At 37.5% G+C, this 16,691-nt stretch overlaps 1 protein-coding gene across 3 annotated transcripts in view; it reads right to left on the bottom strand.

The window, feature by feature from the left end:
* LOC117291236 (transcriptional enhancer factor TEF-1-like) overlaps positions 1–16,691 on the bottom strand; it is a 38,226-nt gene that overhangs the window by 13,132 nt on the left and 8,403 nt on the right. For 2 of the 3 annotated variants that reach the window (XR_004519145.1, XM_033772848.1), the window contains exons 3-4: positions 5,519–5,583; positions 1,063–1,125 (exon numbers count right to left, since the gene is read on the bottom strand). Coding sequence is in view for 2 of the 3 variants with exons in the window: in XM_033772848.1 (XP_033628739.1) it covers positions 1,063–1,125; positions 5,519–5,583 (128 nt within the window). In the remaining variant the exon portion in view is untranslated. Of the gene's footprint in view, positions 1–1,062; positions 1,126–1,193; positions 1,257–5,518; positions 5,584–16,691 lie in introns of all 3 variants that reach the window. The other variant, XM_033772849.1, reaches the window with a different exon arrangement.

Below are 16,691 nucleotides of genomic sequence, written 5' to 3'. Positions count from 1 at the left end.
GAAATGATGAAAGTCATCTACATTCAAGTGGGAGGTGTTTAGTACAACATTTGAAATTTCAAGTCTAAGCATCCATTTCGACTTTAAATTCTCAAATAATGTGCATGTATTGCCTGAAATACCACACAAAAGCAAATTGGTTTTGACAATTTAAAACTGTTTTTATTTTATTTTAGACTGGGAGACATAAGCGTCTTTACTAATGTTGTAACTTCCCATTTCTGGCTGTGCACGGCTGCAGAAGACTTTCATTGCCCTGGCCTTAGCCCCATCAAAAGTTCCCAATAGATTTTTCAATGGAAGTGCCCTTAGCAAAAATAAAAATGGCCTTGCCCTCTCGAGGATGAAATTTCTGGCCTGGGAAAGCTCCTATCTCTAAGGACCCAATATAAAAATAGCTCACGCCTGAGTGGTCCTTAAAAAATCCACAATTGGGGTTTTAGATTTTGCATGGTGGAAGTATAAATAACTTAACTAAGAGAGGTTTGCAGTAATACCGTTTGAATATCTCTTTTTGAGTAGTGAAGACGATCAGAGAATGCAGATCGTATTCGATGCGCCGTTAACCACCGGTTCTTTCCAGAACCAACACTACTAAAAAAAGATATTCACACGGTGTTACCACAAACCTCTCTTTAGAAAAACTCTAAAGAACATCTGTTAGAATAATTTACGATCACTTGTAGTTCATCTCAAATCAACTTTTGCTGTAAATGTTCCAAGGAGATGATGGAAGATCAGGGATGTTTTGAGAGTTAAGATTGCATTCTTAACCCATTTTACATTCACGGCTGATTAAAACAGCATCCTGCTTTTCTTAATAACAGTTTAATTTCCAATAGTATTCTTCAAAAGCAACTTTACTGCAAATAATTTTTTATATATTATACTTCAAACTTCAGTTGCAGAATCAAAGAGAGATGAGATGACAAAATTGGGTAATTGAGGAGCTCAGTAGAGTGTAAGCCAATACATGGGGGCGGATCCAAATAATTAGAACATACACAAAAACGATGATTATTTCCTCCTTCTCCCTATTACTTGTCTCTCACGTAACCCTACCTTAAACTGCTTCGCAATGTCTCGGGATGAACGTTTTGCCAGGACCTGCATGTGACTTGACACCTGCTCAGATAAGAACGAAGATCAAAAAAAGACCCATGCAATTTTCTTATTTAACAAGCAAGCCCTACCTTGCATAAAGACTGAAGTTCCCTTGACTTTCTCCGAGCTAACACCTGTATATGGCTTGAAACCTGCGGGTAGTGTAGACAGTAGACACATTGGATGAAGGGTGGTCAGTGTCTTGCGCCTTTTTGGGCGAGGGGCAATTCTTTTTTGGACCGACAGAATGTCCATGAAGAATTTTTCATTCATTTGTTTTTACAGTACATGTAGTTGTGTTACAAATTATTTGGAAAGCTATCATTCATTAAGCATTTCTGGTGTAAGGTAAATCAGAGGTCATTTCAGCAAGACATCTTAATTCTGATGTTAAAGAATCACATGCAAATAACATGGTGATTTGTTCTTGAGTGTTTGTTGGAGATGGTGACTGCATGTTATAATTGTCTGCACGGTGTTTTTCCAAACTTATTCCCTGTGAATAGTTACTGAAAAATAAATCAATTTCCTGAAATATCTTGAGGAATATCCCACTTGTTTCCCTTTCAAAATGTTTGCTGTAAAGAAAAATGTCCAAGTATTTTAAGAAGCTTTCTTTTACAATATGTAAAACTTCCTTTCAAATATCTACATGTGTAGCTGGTCATGGTGCAAAGCTATACAATGTTGTTTTGCTATAGCAAATGAACATAGCAAAAGGTATGAACGAACTTGGCAAAGATAATGCACTACCAAAATTATGCATTAATAGTCCGATAGTAATCAGTGTCTGTGAAATACTGAAATGAATAGATTCCAGAATAATTAGAGTGGTTTCTTCAACAAATAAAACCCACTTCTCTGTAAGTAGGTTATTTGAAAAATATGTAGGTTGTTTTAAAAATTTGTAACAAAAGCAGTTGTTGAAGTAAATGGTTGTGATGTTTGTAACTTTGTGTTGATCTCGACGTCAAACGAATCCTGCGGTAATGTTAATAGTAATCATGCTGGTACATTTATGTACTATGTCATTACCAACTGACACACATGCGGTGGTAAGTTTGATTCCGTACTTCAGTCAAAAACGGAGTACAATTTAGAAAAAACAATTCTACCATGCTGATCGTAGACGCCGTAATACATAGTGCATTATTTGTATGAGTGCTTTCAAGATGAAATGTAACACAAACAGGCAAAATAAATAAAAACATCTGTCATGATGACTGTGTGAGGGGGGTAAAATAAAAATCTGAAAAAGACAATTTTTTTTTATGTGGAGGGGTTGCCAAAAGTAAATAATGAGGGATCAAGCACAACGTGGTGTTAGCTCAGAGAAATGATGGAAACTAAAAACAAAACAATCAAAATTATAAACGAACTGAACTGCTCATGCTTTAGAAATGCTAATAAATCTACAAAAATAAAATGATGGCTTCAGCTTTTTTATGTGCCTCGTAAAAAAATCCTGAAAATCCTCGCAAAAAGTTTCCTTTTCACATGTACACCATGTATAACTACTACTCACATACAATTTGCACACACATGCAATGGATATTTGTACCCCATACAAGAAATAGAAACACATACATAAAATGTATCCATTCCTTTTGGTTTCATTTTGAGTAAAAGCTTGGCGGAAACAGTTTTTTTTTAAGAAGGCAAATAAACCAGCTGATCCGAATTAAACAAACCAATCATACTCACAAAAACAAAAAAATAATAAATAAATAAATGAATATTTTATGAATAAAACTTCAACAACATGTAATTATTTCAACATTTTAAAATTTACTCTTTGGGAGGTGTTCACCTTTTGGAATAAGCTTTTGTGAATTTGTTGAGAAAGTTTGAGGAGAACCAAAGTGGCCAAAGAGACAAACACTTCAATTAGCCTAGTCTTGGGGCTTCTTGTGAATGTGAACTAGAATTTTTTATGGAAGTTTTCTTTTCTCTGAAAAAGTAACCAAAGCAGCCATTTGTCCTGGTCTTGGCCTTGATGTCCTTATAAATTTGGATTGAACTTTCTCAAGATCAGCAAGTAATCACATAAAATAGATCGTATATGTTGGCAGTGGTTTGTTCAAGATTGTACTTGGGGAACTTCCAGGTTTTTATTTTAGTCAGGCACAGGTTTTGTGGATTAACCACTTATTTAGTTTAACAGGTTTCCAAGAAATTGACCATAACAAAAGGAATCAGTGTCAAATAAAGGGTCGAAGATTGGTAAATACTAAAAAAATCTGATGACCGAAGCACTGCAGCTGTTGATAGTATAAACTATTGTGAAAAAGGATCCCTTTGAGCTAGGTATTTATGGCTTGAATTATTTTTGACCCATATGAATTCAGGATGGATTTGACAATCGTGTGAAAGTACCGTGGCAGTTTTTTGGGGGCGGTTTTCTCAGCAAGTAGACACTGTACTCATACAAAACTTTCCCATGTACTGTATCTTTCTTTATAATCATATCTACAAATCAGCAAAAACCAATCTCTGACCAAGCCTTTACGTCCACTTTACACCAAAACAAATTTGAGTAAATTCCCAAAAGTGCATGCAACCTTTCAGAGTCAAACTAGCTTAAGTACACCAATATTTTAGTTATGGTTAACAAATACATGTACTTATCGTGCACACAAGAATATGACCTAACACTGACAGTGATCGAGTGTGGGATCTGGCAAGCAATGAGTGAGTGAATCTGACATATAAGGCATGTAACACCATTTTTATGATAGAGGGCTCACTTCATAATACACTATGGGTGCACCCAACTAAATAAGGAGAAATCAGAGTCTGGCTACTCATTATAATTTTGTTATAGACCCTCAAAATATTCTATGTTAGACAGATTTGAGAGCCCTCCCCCCTCCCCAAAATAGGGAACTCAGTGTAAAAATAGGGCCCAAATGTGACCTGGGGTTGTTGACTTCCAACTTTATATATTGTGGATGATATTGGGCCCTAAAAAATTTGTCCTATTTGCTAAGAGGTGTAGGGACATTTTTCAAGATTGATTCTCGAATGTTTGGACAAAAAAGATTAAATACACTGGTGTAGGGGTATTTTGGCTTTGAGAGGGGAATAACTTGACGGGCACAGTGACTCCCAATATCAAATTGATCAGAGGATTCAAGTTCGAGAGTCAATGAATAATTGTCCCTTTACTGTAAAAATCTGTGAGACTTCTAAGCATTTTTTCGCGCATTTTTGAATAATTAGCATGTTGCTGTATGTGCTATGGGGAGTTTATTTCAGTGTGGTGCACCCTCATTCTGCATTCTGGCTGGGCTTGTCACGGTCCTTGATATAATAACTTCATCATGACACAGGGAACTAGATTCTTGAAACTTTACATCTTATAGATATGATTTCAAGAAGGGAAACGGGAAATGAGGGAAACGATACAATTTCAGGAAAAGGATATGAACATCTATAAGCCGCTTGGAACACATTTATTGTTTGTCTCTTTGTGGTTATTGAACCAAAGGTGTACAAAACAATGCGTACATGTTCATCTGCTTTAGTTGCAGAAAGTACGCATTTAGAAACATTTCCAGTTAACAGGATTCAACTTAAACTTTCAGCCAGCATCGATAAATTTCATAATTTTCTTCCCAAGTGACTGTTTGGTGCACATATATTCAACAATTCTTTGATCGTTGCTACAGTTTGAAAGCGATGATTTAATAATGCTTTGCATGATTATTCCAGAATGCTAAATATGCTCATTTTGTTGCTGCAATTTGAAAGGGAAGTTGAATGCTTTTGTGACAAGCAAATACATTCTAATCGACAAGTTTTCAAGGATAATTTCAAATCACTAAATGATTCATAAATATGTAGTGCTTCAGCTTACCTTGTGTTAAATCTTATTTAAGGCAGTGGAGACTATTGGTCAAATTACTCAAAATAATTATTAGCATAAATTTATGGTAACGAGTAATGGGGAGAGGTTGATAGTATAAAACATTGTGAGAAACGACTCCCTCTGAAGCAACAGAAGGAAGTAATTTTCCACGAATTTGATTTTGAGACCTGGGATTTAGAATATTAGGTCTCAAAATCAAGCATCTGAGCACACAACTTTGTGTGACAAGGGTGTTTTTTCTATCTCGCAACTTTGACGACCAATTGAGCTCAAATTTTCACAGGTTTGTTATTTTATATGCATGTGTTGAGATACAGCAAGTGATAGTATCCAGTGTCTTCAAATCAACTTGCACAAAAAGAGACAAACAATAAATTTCACAATGCTCTGGATGCGGACATCATTTTTCTATTTTTCAACTTTGTACTGAGCAAACGCTTTTTAACTCTCTTATCTTACAAGACATTTCGATTTCTTGACATTTTTGAGTTTTCAGGAAGAGAAAGAAGTGAAGGCAAGTGACATGAGAGGGGACAATCTTACCTGTTTTCTTGTTCTTGTCTTGCCTGTTCTGAGTTTTATGTACCTTGCAATGAGTTCATTTCGACCTGCAGAGGAAAAAAGAGTCAAATACAAGTTATCCAGCCGTCGATTTCACTTAACTCTTCCTAACTTGGGATTAATCTTAGGACTTAGGACGGGTTCAGTTCCGTATCAAAATACGTAGGACGAATTGATCTCATCCTAAGTTAGGACGGGTTACTCGTCCCAACTCGAGATAGGATTGATCCTAGCGTTTCGTGAAATTGGCTGCAGAAGAGTTTTACCCTGACAGACTGTGCCCTTTAGCTGGGACACGCAGACACATACATGTAGCCTGAATCCTCCTTTATTTCCTCCCAACGAAGAAAAAAGAAAAGTTAAAAACACTGAACTATGTCCACTGCAATGTCCTAAAAAACACAGTCCTGAATACTTCACATCGACAAAGAGGATATACCGTATAAGGTTTTGGGCTTGTTTTAAAGATGAAAAATGAAACCCATACTTATGTGATTCTCTACTTAAAAAACAAAATCCTGTTACAAGAAATTCACCTCCAAATGGATGATTTTAAAACATGTCGTGAGAAGCACTCTACAATTGCTCTTGAAACTTAGCTTTTTGTAATCCTATCTAGAGTTACCAAGATGCATTTTGGTTCCATTAATTTTGTCTCTCAATCCTACATTTATTTTTCATCTTCCATTAAAATAATCTGCTTCACCTTACCCTAATGTTATGGTTGAAGCTAGTAGTGAAACCTATACCACCATCATCTGTCTTAACATTAGAATTCTCAACTTTGAGCATCTTAAAAGCGGAAAAGATTTCTCCAAAGTTAAAGGTTTAATTGCAAAACATGACAGTGACACCTAAACTAACCATCATCTGTCTCAACACTTTTAAAAATTCTCCACTTTGAGCATCCACACTTTCAAGTGGAATGGATTTCATAAAAGTTAAAAGTTTAATTGCAATCAAATCAAGGCATTAAATGACAGAGGCAGGTTGTTGCTTCTAAATCTTATGGCCAGAGTTTAACAGGTAAATGTTGTAAACCAAACCACACACTTATGAAACAAAAAACTGGTTAGGAGAACATAAATTGTCCACTTTGAGCATCTTAAAAACAAAAACAATTTCAAGTGGAATGGATTCCTTTAAAGTGAAAAGTTTAATTGCAATCAAGGCATTAAATGACAGAGGCAGGGTGTTGCTTCTAATGGCCAGAGTTTAACAGGTTTATGTTGTAAACCCATACCAAAACTAACCACACACTTATGAAACCAAAAACCGGGTTGGTAGAATAATCTAACTTTGAGTGCAGCGTAAAACGATCTTTTTTTTAGATGACAATCTTATCATCGTTATGGGTGCCGGCAATATTTGGGTAGACAGGGAAACATTCAACAGCAGGCCTGATACTTCAGAGGCAACGAAGGTGATTGCCTCCATGCCCCCTGGTCATTGCCTTGGTGCCCTTGAAATAATAAAATGTACATTAAAAATTTACACATTCCTCATATTGATGCCCTTACCCAAGGGGAAAATGCCTTGGTGCCCTTGCCCTTTCAAAAAGACGAAGCATACAGGCCTGAGACAGTGTGGATGGATTCACAAACTTTTAAATTTGTGTGACTGCCAGGAGTTTAGTAAACATAGAGACGCAAATTAACCACATCCTGTGGAAATGTCAAAGCTCTAACTTTAGGTGATCTCTTTTCGGACTTAGTCAATGCCAAACAGTGAAGAGTGGCCTTTGGAGATTTAAACAATGTTGACTTTAAAGAGAAGTTACAATTGGAAATCACTAGTAGTAGTAGCAATAAAAAACTTTTGGTTAAAAACTACAGCAGCTCTCGATAGTATAAAGCCATTTGAGAAACATTTCACTTTGAATTAATGTGGAAACATTTCTCCGATTGTGTATTTCAACTACAGATCATTCTTCTTGCGTGGACATAACTGCTCTGGGTTTCAGCGAAAAAAGATATCAAAAACAGAAAGTGGCATTCAAATGATTGCCCCCTCCAAACTTGATTTTAACATCAACTAAAGCATAATTCAATTCCCACACTGGGGCAACACAATCTTACTGGGGAAATACCTTCTTTTTTTTCAAGAATTTTTTTTTTCAAATGCGTTGGAAAATCAGAATCTCTGGGGTTATGTTTTAAGGGTATAATAACGAAGAGACCATGGTAGCTGGGTCATGGCCTTTCTACATGTAGTTAAATATCATATATTTTTAATGCAAGTTTGCCCGATCAAGGCTACAAGAGGCAATCAGTTAAGATATCATGAAAATGACTCAGGGGAGCAGAAGGTATGAATTGATACCTCTTGAAACAGTCTAGATTGTAGGATGGAGGGAAACATGCACCAGGCAAGGAGTTCCAAAGAGATAAAGTACGTGGAATAGAGCTGTTGAAATAGCTCTTTGTTCTACATCTCACCAATTACAGTAATTATTGCAATGCTTGAATGGAAACCAGTTTTACATACATGTAGCTTTTCCAATGAAAGTGCCTTTTTCAAAATGAAAATGGCCTTGCCCTCTCAAAGCTGAAATCTCAGACCTGAGCCATTTAAACAAAAAATTGTTCCCTAACTATCATCAAGTAGAGAACTTCAAACTATCAACAAGTGATATTAGCCACACCAGATCACTTCAAAGACCAGGGAAGAGGAAACTTGTTTATCACGACCTGTCACCTCGCTAAGGCATGACTGACGCTTCATCTGAACCTAACTGATTATCCCTGCTGTAAAACAGCAATCAGAGCCGACATCCCGGCACAAACTAATAAATGAATAACAGTGCCTCCTCCCGAAGCTCTGGTCAACTGGGAATCCAATGAAAATATAGATTTATTAACTGTCATTTTGTAACCAAAGGTGATTCCTGCGCACTCCCTCCCTCCTGCAGTGATGGCTTGTTTGATTGTTCTAAACCAGCGTACAAAACCTGACTCCTAATGTCTCTCGAGACCACCCACAAGCTCCAGTTTTGACTGTGTGTGTGAGTGTTATCATTACAGTATTAAATGACCATTGCTAATGTGTTAAATTTATGCAATATCAAGTAATAAACCACAAGGGAAAATGACTGGGTAAGTTTTTTAAATAGTTTGGGTTTGGACAAACCCAAACAATTTATGCAATGAAATTTGTTGCGAATTTGTGACGTCATATTTCGTTTTACATTCGCATTCACATTTGCAGTAAATATGAACCAGGGTTTAGTTTCTCTAATCTCAAAATGAAGACCTGCTCAAATTTAGGAAGTTGATGAAAACTTACTTTTCCACGGTAGGTGACTCTGACCAAATCATATTACCAAACGGAAATACAATAATTAATCTATGACGTACATAATATTTTAAATCCTCCAACTGGCAGAAGGGCACAGACCCAGGCTCGGCTTCTCAAATTTCCAGTTGCTACTTTTATGTGCCATGTGTTTAATCACAAACCCACTTATAATGTGGCCACTTTCGACATTACAGTCTCCAAACTCCATGCATGACCCAATTTGTGCAAAGTATCGTCTTCCCGATGGGAGACATAAATACATAATGTGTCAATCTCTGGTCTATCATTTCCGAGATAGATTCAGTCATGGTCAACGAAGGGTATCGACATGGCATTTCCCATGACATATCTAGGGGTTTCGTACTACCGAGACATAGAATGTACAGAGCGCAAAATAGCACCATTCCGGGATTGGGAACATAAAAACAGGGCTGGATCTCATAAAACATCTTTAATGGCAGAGTGTACTTTTGGTAATTACTTGGCAAGTAAAACCTACATGGTAAAGAGCACTGTCAGAGCTGTTGACATTATAAAACAGTGTTAGATCCGACCACCTTGAAGTAATGTAGTTTTAGACTAACACTACTTTCGCTAAGTGAATCGAGGGAACTTCTCGTTATTAACTTCACTACCACAGAGAAAGTTCCTAATTGGTCTCAGAGACAAGTTCTCAAAAGAACATATCTACGGTATCCAGCAGGTACATATAATAAAATGGTGTTACCACAAACAAAATATTTAATACAAAGACAATATTGCTAGCCTAATCCAGACAGAACTAAACAGAAAGTGCATCCGTACGTCATTTACACTACAGTCTACTCATCAACCAAACCACGAACATTACACCCGGATAAGAAGATCCACCTCGATGACAAATCTTACGCACCCCACATTTCAATTAGCAGCATGAAATGAGCCCTGGAGAAACAGCTCGCCACCTTCAAATCTAGGTGCTCACAAAGAACAGGTCCGCCTCGTGATGACATAAATTGCTGCTCGGTTCTGGGCAGCCATGTGCTTCCATATAATACTAGACCTAAATTGGCGATTTCATCACTATACTCTGGAGGATGCCTTTTGATGATGTAGTAAACATTGGTCACCAGCGAGGCCGAATCTGTCCGCCCAGCATGTCTCATAATGAGATTTTACAGACAGACAACACAAACCTAACCTATTTATTTTACAGTCATTTCTTTGTTACAAAGTGACTTTTGGTTTTCTCAACGGAATATAAAAAAAAAAAAAAAAAAAAAGATACTCCGTACTTAATCTGAAGGACAAAAGAATTTCAAATAAGAAGTATACAGATCTTCTTATATCACAAGTCACTATCAAGCCCTGGGGACTTTAATGAAGTATGAATAATACAATATTGTATTATTTATACAATGTCATCTTAGACAATCAAGGATGTCCAAAGATTTTGTCCAAACTGTTGGGCATTCTACACCCAAATTTGGAAAGTTTGGCCTTACCATGATGAATTGAAATTAGGTCCTTGACGTCAAGAAGTCCCTGTTTAGTTTGATGTCTTTTGAGTATTGCTCTTCGAGATCCCAAAACAGTTCATTCAAATTATTGTTTGTTTTCTTTTAAATGGCAAATGTAAACTAATTAGTATTTTTCTAAATTAATTTGTCACAATTTTATTAACTGATATAAGCTTCTTCAGAAGGCTAAACAAATTGTTGAAGACTCTAAAATAAAAAAAGACAGAACTATTCACCATTTTGAAACAAGGCACCCGAGTTCGTCAAGGAAACCTAATAAAAACCTTTCAAACATTGCTTAATAATTGAAACCGAGAAAACTGCACCATGAGACTCAAGCCTGACTATAATACAAGAGTATTCAGTGCAATTAACAAGGGGTTATAGATACCCAACAAGTTTCAATATATGTACGCGTAATTCTCCCGGGGTCCCCCGACAGCCAGTTACACAAGGCGGTACGTGGTGCCAGTATTTTTTATCAAGCGGCCCCACAAAAACTTACTTAAGACCTCGAGGAGTAAAACTATCTACCTGTGCCTATCCTGAGACTAGGCAAGCAATAAAACCTTCTGATGACAGGAGGTGTAAAGTAACTGATGACTGACAGTTAGACAGTTGGGGATCAGGTCCACAAATGAAGAAACAGATGTGATTCTTTTCCAGATGGGAGAAGCAGAGGTATTCCCTCCATTCAGTTCCCTCAAGATCACAACCAGGCAGGCCTGGGGTCATGACATTATTGAAGTAAGCAACTTTGGCTTATTTTTATCGGTACACCCCATTTGCAAAGTCCATTTTGTCAACGGACTGCTGTTCCCTAGACTCCCTTACCTTCATTGCTTAGATTTGTTCAAATTTGGTGGTTTTTTTTTCGCCGGCTGCACATTGTTTTGGTTGACTAAAATAAAAACGTAGGTCAGGAGATGAGGTTAGCTCTGTTATAATATCACATCACAAAAGGAACCTAACCTTTTCAAAGGACCTACACACTACATCAGGAAAATAAATAAAACCTGAAGTCTGGGGAAATCTGTTGCAATTGACTTTAAAAAACCACAGCCTCAATTTAGTCACTCGAGATGTTGAGTCCATTTTTACAAATACAGAGAGTAGAAAAAGTAAACTGCCACACACATCAACAATCTTATCAGGGACCCTCATTGCAACCTACATGTATGTTCATCTAATAAACTTTTCCTCCGCATTCCCAAAAGAAACTTTAACAAATATGGCTGCTGTGATTTTTCCAGGGTAGCATCCATATTATGGAATGTTAAAAACTTCAAAGCCAAATGCAAACATTTTCAAGAAGGGACTCTAAAACTCACTTACACTGAAAAATCATTTTCTGCTTCATAAATTAATTTTTTTTCTTTGTCCAACCCCAAATCACTAAAAGTTCCCCCAGTCAGTTTCCCTTGTGGTTTGTTTAATAAAACATTTTTCAAAGCACCTCGAAAATTTGTTATGGATATCAGTGCTACGCAAATTGTTTTGATTGATTGACTGATTGATTTATTGATTGATAATGTAGAAAACAGACACAGCGCTTAAATTTTGAAAGGACAAGGGCACAAAGGCATTTCCTCGTTGGTAAAAGGCACCTACACACTACATGTATCTGTTAGGAAATTGTAAATTTAGGCCTATAGCAACAATTCAAACTGGAGCACCAAGGCAAATGACCAGGGGCAACAAAGAGAAAGGCCTCAACTGCCTTCATGAAATATCAGGCCTGAGAATTGTTTTTCTTCTTCAAATTTTACAAATTGGTATTTCACATTTGTACCCAAGACTCTCTTTCCCTGCTGGTGATATTTATCTTTGTCATGAATAACCATCAAGCAATATAATCATGGTGCATGAAAAAAAGCACAAGTCGCTTCATGCGTTCAAGTGCGCATCTACAACCCCACTCTGATTGGCTATTAACAAGACCTAGGTGCGGTAGCATCAATCACCTACAGTTGGAAATGAAATCCTGCCACAGTAGTCTCCCTGGAATGTCGCTTGATTAATTTTTCGGTTGTTTCCCCGGTCGCGGCATTCCATCTTCGCTTTGTCTTAGGGCCAGGCCACTTCAAATTAAAGGGGACTGTGCTAATTTCCAAACATAAAAGTCGCAATTGGTATGAATCAAGTTGTTGGTGAACTTCTTGGGAGTACTGCCCTTTATGATGAGTATTTCAATGCCAAGTGCAGTTAGTGCACTGTGACCCGTTTCGTGGGATGGTGTAAAGTTCTGCCTGCTGGACTTGTCATATTTTGTGATGTTTTCATTTGGACATCCCGAGGCTTGATGAAGCCCAGCTGTAGGCTTATTGGCATATCATCATCATTGTAGCTTAGATCATCCAAAGAACAATGTGGACAATGATGCTCAGTGCTTGTTTTTGTTGTTTTTTGGGTTTTTTTTTAGGGAGGGGGGGGGAGGGGGAATCCACAGGACCTCAGGGCTCACATGTAGCTCCTTTTTTAAACAAGACCTGATGCAATAGAGAAATAAACTTGCTGACAGTTCACAGTTAAACATGCACTTAACTGTTTTTTATTCCAACAAGCACCAAGTCTTGTGAGGGAAGACTGATCTAATCTTGTCTTTCATAAACAACATACTTTGTTTCTCAACAGAATTGAAAGTTGTTTATCAGACCCAAAAGCCAACATCTGAACCTAAATTATAATATGTTCTTGTGTAAGATATTACTCAGTGCGGTTGTTAGTGTTGTTGTTGTTATTATTGTTTTTTGGGTCAGGTCTTCAGTTAACAGTCTAGAGTAAAATTCAAGCTCTGCTGTTTATGACTGGCTTCCACATAATGAGGCCCTATTACATGAAGGATGTGGCTATGGCTATATCACCACATCACCATGCATTGAAGTATTACAGGCCATCCATAGCAACAGCTGTAGCCGTAGCTATAGCAGCAACTTTGGATGATATGGCCTCACTCATATATATATGCACTCAAAATTTAATCACAGAGAAGTTCACAGGTATTCAAAGTGCAAACAAAACTACCCTGCTTCCCCCTAAAAATACAAATTAATGAAGACAAAAGTCTACAGTGGTCCGGAAGAGCTTCATAGAAAGCAGTCCCTCATTTCTATCACGGTCCATCTCATGACGCAAAGTGCCCAAAATAGGAAAACATTCAGCGTTTTATTTGCTGTAAAAAGCACAGCTCAATGTACACAAATTACACCATGCATATATCACGATCTTACTTCCCTTCCATGGATCACAATCAGTGAGAGATTATGATTATTATTTTGTCATGAGATGTTTGCGGCACTGTGCACAGGTACACGCTCCACTCAAGAGTGGCCGAGGGTTAATTAAAAAGGAAGACAGAACCAGTCTGGCATTCCATACATTCCAGCTCCTGGCAATGAGCCATCTCAGCCAGTCTAACGCTAATGGCTCTGCTGTTTGTTTATCATGGACAATGAGACATCCCTAACTATACTCCTCTCAGATTTATACTTGCCCATTTATTTTTTAATGGGATTTCGGATTATTAGTCCCTTATTGTTGTGTGCGTGTGCTGGTCAGTGATTAATTGTACTGTCAAAGTGAACTTAAAACCAAAAATTGCTTATCCCTTAACTTGATGGATTATACATTTTTACATGTAGAAGTACAATCAGCACTTTAGAAACAGACAAGGTGAAGTGAACAGGGCCAAACTTCATAAAGCTGTAGTTTTAAGCAGAAAATACTACTGAGCAAGTTTCTATGCCATGCAAAAAATTAGAGGGGCATCAATCACAACAATACAAGCTTTATAATAGATGTTAAATTTGCATCGGGAATAAAGAATATTAATTTTGGTTTTTACCCATACACCGATGTGTGTTAGCACTGTATCTCAGTGCTAACACACATCGGTGTATGGGTAAAAACCAAAATTAATATTCTTTATCCCCGATGCAAATTTAACATCTATTATATCGTTGCGGTACCCGCTGCCAAAACATAGGATTCAAACTGCCTCTAGCTGCCGGGCAATCTCGGTAGTCTAGTTGGTAAGACACTGCTCTAGAATTGCAAGGGTCATGGGTTCGAATCCAACCCGAGTAACATGCCTGTGATATTTTTTCACAGGACTCAGGAAAGTACTGAGTATACAGTGCTAACACACATCGGTGTATGGGTAAAAACCAAAATTAATAATACAAGCTTTATTATGAAATTTTAATTTAACCTGTTTCTGCTAAGCAATAGTAATGCTTAGCAAGTTTTTTTTGTGCTTACCTGTACATGCCGTAAAAGTACCTCAGCACAACTAAATACTGCTTACAAATGTTCTGGTGAGCACAGATGGTATTGTTTGACATGGTATAAAATAACACGATGTTGAAATGTACATCTGTGACTGAGTATCTTCCTCAATTTTGCTCAGCAGAAGAATTTTAAGCAATATTTTCTGCTGAAACGGCTCTTTGAAATTTGGCTCAGTACCAATGATTAATATTATCAGTGTTTTGTCATGTACTGCTATTATATGTAAGGACATTCTATTGGAAACAGTGTGCAAGCTCAGCTTTCATCCATGGCCACATCTTGTTATCCATTTCCACGATCATAAACACAATTTGGACGGGCGTCACTACTCAACAAAAAAGGCATCAAACCAATCACAACTTGACGAAGATGCTCAACGCTAAAATAACTCATCATAATTTATATCAACGTTTCTCTTTACTGTGTACAAGGCAGCATTGTTTATCTCTCAAATCACACTACAGCTACTCAACCTTGCACTTTATGATTCATAATAATTACCAGAAGACCTGTTTATTTATCCTCATCATCATTTAGCAGTCACAACTGAGATTCCATTTGCCTCGTATCATTATTCAAATGTAAACAAGAATTGAAAATCAGAGAAAATGAAGGTTAAAAGATAATTTTTCATGACTGAGTAACGAGTTCTAGCAATGGGCAAGTTGAGTAAAAATTATGAGTTGACTTTAACAAAGGGTTGATTTTTGTGTTCTTTCCAAACCTTAGGTCCGATGCATTCATTTGAACAAGAGGAAAACAAGAAGCCTGCCAAACAATAAAAGATTGGAGTCATGTTTCCCTTGAAGAATTCTCTGGGGATTTCCCTCCAACATCTAAAAGTAAAAACTGAAACTTCCTTCCTTGTCTTCTCTCCATTGGGATCTTGGCTACTGCAGATATTAAGTTTGCTTTTCTGAGAGACCTTGGCTTCACAACCAGTTAAAACAAAAAATTAAATGAATGAAATAATATCGAGACTGTTTGTAGCTCCACCACCTTGCAGCATCGGATAACATCTCATCATCACAAAACCCTTCGCTCCACCAGGGATCAAATTCTATGAATACTTAACCTGCAGGGTTAAACGAAGGCAGGGAGATCTAGGGGGGAAGTCAACGCCGGGCCAATCCCCTCGTGGCCAGTCTCCAACAAGCACCCATCTTCCGGTCATAATCTTTCCCTCCCATTTAGCTACATGTACATACACACAACCCCTGTCATCCATCAAACCCGTCCATCCTTTCTTCGACTACTACAACACAGTATCCTGTTCCTTTGTCTGACAGCATTCCAACCTGATGGTTACCGTGGCAACCTTTTACAGAAATTTTCAACAGGTACAAAGCGAGGGGGGGGGATTCGAGTGAGGCAGCTTCGATAAAGAGTAGAGTACTCTCTAGGTCTCATTGTATACGCCAGGAAGTAATAACGAAATTGAACGGGGAAGTACGTATACCGTGATTTTCAGATCATGTTCTGACATAATTTTTTTTTCTTTTGTACACAGTGGTCAAGTTAACGAAGACGACTTTTGGCGATACTGTCAAAGGTTGTGAGAAAGCTTCTATTGATCAACTGTCTCAAACTGACCCGATTACTTATCGTTCATATTGCTTTTACGAGTGAAATGAACCACCTCTGCACAAAAACAGTTTACATAATTGAAAGGTTCACGGATGATAACATGATAAGTACATTGTACAGTGTTTGTACTACGGATCGCTATATACGTTTTGCTTCATTACAATTACGTCAAATAAAAATACAGACTTTGGCGTCTATAGGACAGGCAATGGTCACAACCGCAGGCTAGCACCGCCAACAAATATTGACCCAAGTTGTTACAAATGCATTTTAATATCACAAGCCATTAAGGGAGGGGAGGACAATGTCCACAAAGGGTTATAATATCTAATGCGACAAGAATTTTCAAGACCTGCAAAGTGCATCCGTAAATATTGCATTTCTAATCAACTCGGATACATCTCTGTACAGATAATATAAGAAATGTCTGATGGGTAGTCAAAACAAAGCATGCATCACTGCCAAAAAGAATGTTAATGTAC

Source organism: Asterias rubens, chromosome 6 (genome assembly GCF_902459465.1).
Source record: "Asterias rubens chromosome 6, eAstRub1.3, whole genome shotgun sequence".
Taxonomy (NCBI): Eukaryota; Metazoa; Echinodermata; class Asteroidea; order Forcipulatida; family Asteriidae; genus Asterias; species Asterias rubens.
The sequence above is the reverse complement of the archived record's forward strand: the minus strand, read 5'-3'. Positions and strand labels throughout refer to the sequence as shown.